A 7,278-nucleotide genomic window follows, 5' to 3' on the forward strand; every position below is an offset into this window, starting at 1 on the left:
TGATTTTAAAAATCTGAGGCTCACACTTACCCTTTGTTTTAAAACAAAATTACACTGCCAGAAAATTGAGACTTCTATACAAGTTAAAAAGAAGTCTAAACTGTTAAACAAATCTTCCCTATTAGATTATACCTACTTCAATAAGAAAGACTGCTTAATGGCATTCACTTTGATTTAAAGATCTCAATTGAAGTGAAATGCTATTTCTGTTCTAGAGAACTTAAAATATGAACTAAATTGGAAAAGACATAAATTGAAAGAGGCAAGCCTTTGAATTGTCAGAGTAAAAACTAATATTCTATAGTCTTCAGAGAAGTTATATAATTGCAACAATCATAAATACTTGGAAAAACACAAGTAAACCTTGTTTCCTATTCACAGATAGGGCAGAAAACTAATCAGAAAATAGTTCCTTTCACAATCTATTCATACTACATCCCATATTTACTTTATACCCAAGAATCTTTCACATGGTAGATCTTTTATTGAGGCACGTCTCAATATTTACTGACATCTGAACACTACTCATAAGACAATGACCAGTCCGAAGAGCACAAAAAGATTTAATTAGCTTCTTTGCATCTCTCAAAAAGAGACTAACAAAGCTTTGTGAGATCTCTATAAATGTGATAAAGACCACGGACAAAAGCATCTTAAACACTGCTAGGATATAGAGACAATATTATTTTTCTTAAAGCTAGTAAACATATTAACCTTAATTTTGATTCAAATATGGAAATACTCTCAGTATTAAATGCTATTAGGTACAAATATATTAAATATATCTATTTTCCATTGATAGATTATTATGCTTAATATAAAGTAAATAATTAAAATACTATTAAAAATTTTAAGGAAATACATAAAATTATTCACAATAAATTACCATTATGACTTAAAATTTTTATTATTTTAATCACAGCTTATTTGAATATTTAGCAGGTGCTGCATAGACACTGAGGATATAATCAAAACTACTGAATCACAGTTCAGGTATGAATAGTGGGACGAATAAGGTGATGGCAGAAACAACTATAGTAAGTGGGAATGCCCTAACTTACTGTGTGTGTTAGTCACTCAGTCGTGTCTGACTCTTTGCGACCCCATGGACTATAGCCTGCCAGGCTCCTCTGTCCATAGGATTTCCCAGACAAGAATACTGGAGTGGGTTGCCATCTCCTAACTTATTGGCTGATAATAAAAACACTGAAGTCATGTTCAATGAAGGAAAAAAACACCCTGGCAACTTAAAAAATATATTTTAAATAAAATTTTTACCATCTGTTCAACACATAACTTTAACTACAGGCAGAATATAACTTAATTATATCAGTAAAATATGGTATAAAGTGATATAAATGTGAATGTCTTCCTGATTTAATATGGCCTGTATTACTCATTTTTTTCTCCAATCTTCTGTGTAAAAATTGAAGTAAGCCAGAAAGAAAAACACCAATACAGTATACTGACACATATATACGGAATTTAGAAAGATGGTAACGATGACCCTGTATGCGAGACAGCAAAAGAGACACAGACGTATAGAACGGACTTTTGGACTCTGAGGGAGAGGGAGAGGGTGGGATGATTTGGGAGAATGGCATTGAAACATGTATACTACCATGTAAGAAACGAATTGCCAGTCTATGTTCGATACAGGATACAGCATGCTTGGGGCTGGTGCATGGGGATGATCCAAAGAGATGATATGGGGTGGGAGGTGGGAGGGGGATTCAGGATTAGGAGCTTGTATACACTCGTGGTGGATTCATGTCAATGTATGGCAAAACCAATACAGTATTGTAAAGCAAAATAAAGTTAAAAAAAAAAAAACTTTCCTAAACACCCTGTGAAATATGTGAAAGTACTGAAGATACAGAACTATTAAAACTAATTTTGTTATAGGCATTATACAAACTCCAGGAGATAGTAGAGGACAGAGGAGCCTGGTGTGCTACAGGCCGTGAGGTCACTAAGAGTTAGACATAGCAGCTGAACACAAATTATTTCATAAAAGGATTAGACTCAAATTAAAATGTTTATTAAATTTAGTTCAGAAAAGAACATCTACACATAAAAATATGCTTGCCCATCAAAATAATTGTAACTGAAGAGAAAGATAGTTTTCTTTGGTTATCACTGACAATATCTGACTTCAGTGGAGGCCATCTCCCGATCAGTAAGAGAAACAAACCAACTGACACCATTGAGTTTTATGGAAATGCAGGGGTATGGTGCTGAATGACAACACTTAGGAACAGATACAATTTAATAGCAGTTCTCACCTACTGCCCTACACCATTCTCACCTGACTGTCCCAACACCATTCATGTGAGTAAAACCCGCTAGTCATTAATATCCTTCAGTTCATGTATTCATTCTCAACTAGAAGTGAGGAACTGCCCTTGATACAAGGCCACTTTCCTCCTCAGCTTATATTTTCTGTAATAAGGGAAAAAATACAAACAGAAGATCAAAGGCATAGGAATGGAAAAGCATACTGTATGTCATGAGAGCCACGAACAGTCCATTGGGATTAGAACACAAGAGGGGTTAAGACTGAGGAGGTGGATTTGGACCTTTGAGCTTGAGGAGTTCACTGAACTCAAAGACCATGGGGTATCTTTACAGGTGACTTTGACAGTAAGCTGGCAGCTGTCTGGAAGGACTGGGGCTGGGGAGCTGTCTGAGGATGACAAAGGCAGTGGTGTATGGACTACACAAGGAAGAGATGACTTGTGATGGTGATGGTAGGGAAAGAAGAAACAGGTATGAGAAATAATAAACAAAATCTCTAAGACTTGGCAACAGCGCATACAACTAGGATGAAGTAGGGGTCAAAGACAACTGTGGGGCTCCAAATCCGGGGGAACAGAAAGAATGCCAGTACCAAATGACAGATCACGTCTCTGGGTATATTAGGTTTGGGAAACCAGCAGCTCCTAAGAGGTCTAAGAATCTGGTTTGAATAAGAAAATTTACAGATGTTATCATGGAAGTAATTCAGGGAAATGTTTTAGCTGATGTTACTAGAGTTAATAAGTCTCACAACAGTAAAATGTAGAGGAAATAAAGGACTAAAATTAATCCACAACAATTAATATTTTTGAAAAAAAATGTGAACTGAGAAGCACTAACTTTGGAGCAATGTTCACACTTGGGTGTCAGAAGAGGAGTAAAAAGTGAAAAATAAAAAAATTAAAGTGTTAGAAAAGTCAAAAGAAAAAGGATGAAGAGAGTTTCAAGTAGTAGGGATATTGGCATAAAAAGATCAGAGAAGGATGAACTAAGAGAAGGTTCCTGGTTTTGGAGAAAGATCATGGTTGCCTGTTCAGAGAGCAGTACCTATAGGAAGTAAGAGAAGTAGAAATCAATTTAAAAGGGATTAAGAAATAACTGGGTTAAGAGGTAGTAGCTGGAGAACATCTAGATTATTCTTCTAATCTCTCGCTCTCACGCATTCTCTCTCTCTCTCTTCCATTCTCTTCTCCTGTCTTTAAAAGGAGAGACCTGAATGCTTTCGTTGGCGGAGGAGGAACTAAGGAAAAAAGACTGAAGGTGCGATGGAGGTAGAACACTATCAACCAAAAGTCTAAAAGAAAACAGGACGCTAAGCGGATAGGGATCACTTACTCTGAGCCGCATTCAAGGATAAAGGAAGAGAGTAAATTGAGATTGTGTGTCAGAGAGTAGGGAGGCAGGAGATACTCATAGTAAACGGCAGATCAGTCTTCTGCAGAGAGCGGATGAGATCAGAGGCTTCAGGTAAGGGGTCACACCTGACCATTAATTTCTAACTAGAAAGGTATTTAAAAAGTTGGAAAAATGCAGGAGACATAAGAGTGACAAAATATTTTGGGTTCCTTTTAGCACTGGTGTTCTGTAACCCTAATACTGGTCTCTCAGAGAATTGATATTCAAGTTTAAAAATGTTAACACTAATGTTTTATATTTACACAGGGCTTTACATTGATCTTTCACATCTGATTTTTTTATAATAGCACTGAAAGAAGCAGAGTAGGTATAAAGCATTTCTACTTTATAGATGAGGAAACTGAAGCATAAAGATATTATCTTCCAACAAGGAGAACACTATACCCATCTCATAGGACCTCCATAAAATGAACTGTTTTCAAAGCCATATATTCAAGGTACCCCAAGGTCCCATTTTCATGCTCAATATCTCTAAAATACATTGTCCAAATGAAAGAAAAGGTTGAGAGAGTAAAAGTATAGCTTTAGCTGGGCTGCAGATTTAAGGTATATGAATTTTTAGCACTAACATACTGTCATGCTAAATTAAGGTAAAACACCCACCATCTGCCTCCATTACTCATAATTTAGAGTGGAAAGCACAACACGGTGTAAGGAGAACTTTCCTACAATTATAGTGTTGTCCATTATTAGAAAACTGGCACACGTGCAATTGCATGCTATGTTTCAAATCACTCAGAAAGAAATAAACAGAAAAAAAATAGTTATGGTGGCTCCAAGGTGGAGACTACAAATTAAAACAAACAGTCCTATAATCTGCCTGTTACAGACAGGAAAGGCATTACAACATATAGAAAATAAACTATATAAGCAAAAACACATAGACACAAAACAATCAACAATGTGAATAAAATCTGAATTTCTCAAGAGTCTTGGATCACTGCATTACTTTGAAATTTCATAATGATGTTCTACAGTATTTTCAACTACTAAGCAAATTTATCTGATCACTGAAAGTGACAGAGAAGAAATAAACTGAACCTCTGGCCTGGGGCACCTCTGTGGGATTCTAATGTCCAACACTGAATAGGTACTAAAGTCTGCAATTTTTCAACTTTCACAAAACTTCATTAGAATAACTCACTTGTACCCACTTGACAACTCTTAATTTCTTGCTTGGTTATTTTGAAAAAAACTCAGTTTCTAAAGCTCTTTTATTTTGAATAAAATCTTAAGATCATTTTGTAATTTAATATAAGCAGGAAATGAGAGGATATCCAACTCACTCAGTAGTAAGTTTATAAGAGGCCAGATTAATAAACCTAAAAATCTCTATTTTATGTGAATTTTTGAAAAATAAAATCCCATGTTATATACTACACACAGACATAAATTTTAAATATAAATTCAGGTTTAAAATAGGTTTTTCTATAATTAAGAATATTTAAGAACAGACAAATACTAGCCAATGTTTAAAGCACGTTTATTCTTTTTTCAAAAATATGGTTACTCTTTAACAATAAATCCTGGATGGAGGAGGACAATTATTACTTTGATGAATTTATTGTCATACTTGCCTACTCGAATGATTTATTCAAGAAATTGATGTTACTAGAACAAATAAATTTAAAAAATCATGCATTTAAAAAAAGCTGAATTCAACAAAAGGTAAGGTGTGATCATATTTTCAACATATGGAATAATACATTTATTCATAAAAACCACTGCATTTGAAACTGAGCACCACCACGATCCATTTATAGGATGGGAATAATAACTAAAGATCAAAAGGATACGTATTAAGTCTGAATTTTGTATTAAAAACTATATTTTCCATTTTTTTTTTTTTTGCTGCTAGCAGACAAGGTTTAGTGCTACGATATTGTACTAAAAAATCATAATTGCTCTTTTTTTTCAGCCACACAGTGCAGCATGCAGGATCTTAGTTCCCTGACCGGGGAACAAACCCAGGCCTCCTGCAGTGGAAGCTTGGAGTCTTAACCACTGGTCTACCAGAGAAGTCCCTATAATCATTCTATTGCCACAAGTGGTTCTTGCATTTGTTTTTAAATATATGTTACTGCATTTTTATTAATTACTAAAGAATGTATACTCTTTAATTAAACCTTTAAATTTATTATCCAAAATGCCTGATATATTTTTTAAAAGTATATTAGTCTTAATTTCTTATGAAGCATGTACATTTATATTTCTTTGCTCAATACTACTTCTGTGAGGGAATAGTACTGAGTAAAGGGGAAGTCAAAGTCCCCTGTACTTCCCATCTGGCAAAAGGTTCCCCTGTCACATCACAGCCAAGAACAAAAAAGGTCATACTCATAACACTGAGGTCTCTAATTGTGGTTGGAAAAAGTGAAGTTAAAAAAGTTTCTAACTTCTCTGCAGAGTTGAGTTATGAGGGAAGTAATAATCTACAAAAAAAAATCAAAATAAAACCACAGGTGTGGATGAACGAAGATGGTGTTTTAGTTGTCAGTGACATATTAAATTCCTTCCCTGCTTTCTTGATTTTCAACAAAACAAAATTTTAGAAATATTTATTCTTAATTGAGAAAAGGCTTAAAAAATATTTACTTTCTGTTACAAAAATGTGTAATCTCTTACCTTAGTAATTTTTCTGGATTCAGATTCACTTTCAGATTCTGATTCTGATTCAGAATCTGAAGAACTCTCTTCTATCGAACTAGATTCACCACTGGAAGACTCTGAAGTTTTAGAGTTTTCTTTTTCCTTATCCACATCTTTAGAATCACTAATCAGAATAATAAAATTTGAAATATTAGATATTTACGTTAAAAAGCAGTTTGAAAAATCAAATGACAAGTGTTACAATTTTTCCATTTTGCATATGAATCAAAATTTATTAGAGAAGTATATTTCACTGAGAACCATTTCTTTTTAGTGTATAGACAGTAAAAATGGTTTTAAAATTCCAAAACATGTTAATGAAAAAATAATAAAGACAGTAGTATCTATAACTAAATGAATCAGAACCCATTCAAAGCTAAACCATATCACACACACTTCAAGTGCAAAAGATCATAAAATAAGACTAAATGACATAAGTAGAAAATAATAATTAAATGTTTGATTTACTAGGACTACACATTAGGTGCTAACATTAACAACTTCAGAAATACTTAGGCAGATTTTAAACTACTATCTCAAAATACTCATTAAAAATTTAAATACTTATAATCTACTTTTGCTAATACAGACTTGGATTTTATAGATTAGTCTGCCCAAGAAAATGATTTACATATGTTCCCAAATGTGACCCTGTAACATATATGAGAAAACATCAACCAGTAAAAAATAGAATTCTTCTAATGTACTAAATTTTACTAAAAATGTAAGATAATCAGGTAAATACTAAAGTTTTAAAATACCAAATGATCAAACCTAAGTGCTGACGTTCACTTTGTTCACTCATTCCCTTATTTAACAAATATTTACTGACTGCCCTCCATGAGCTGGCACTGTGTTAGGTGCTAAGAGTAACAGTGGTTAGTAAGATACAGGTATCTCCATACTGCTCCTTTT

The 7,278-nt window shown here is 33.8% G+C and overlaps 1 protein-coding gene across 1 annotated transcript in view; it reads right to left on the minus strand.

Annotated features, from left to right (window-relative positions):
* AP3B1 (adaptor related protein complex 3 subunit beta 1) overlaps positions 1-7,278 on the minus strand; it is a 239,174-nt gene that overhangs the window by 84,566 nt on the left and 147,330 nt on the right. The window contains exon 20 of the mRNA XM_052646454.1: positions 6,340-6,487. Coding sequence (XP_052502414.1) covers positions 6,340-6,487 — 148 coding nt within the window. The remainder of the gene's footprint in view (positions 1-6,339; positions 6,488-7,278) is intronic.

Source organism: Budorcas taxicolor, chromosome 10 (genome assembly GCF_023091745.1).
Source record: "Budorcas taxicolor isolate Tak-1 chromosome 10, Takin1.1, whole genome shotgun sequence".
NCBI lineage: Eukaryota > Metazoa > Chordata > Mammalia > Artiodactyla > Bovidae > Budorcas > Budorcas taxicolor.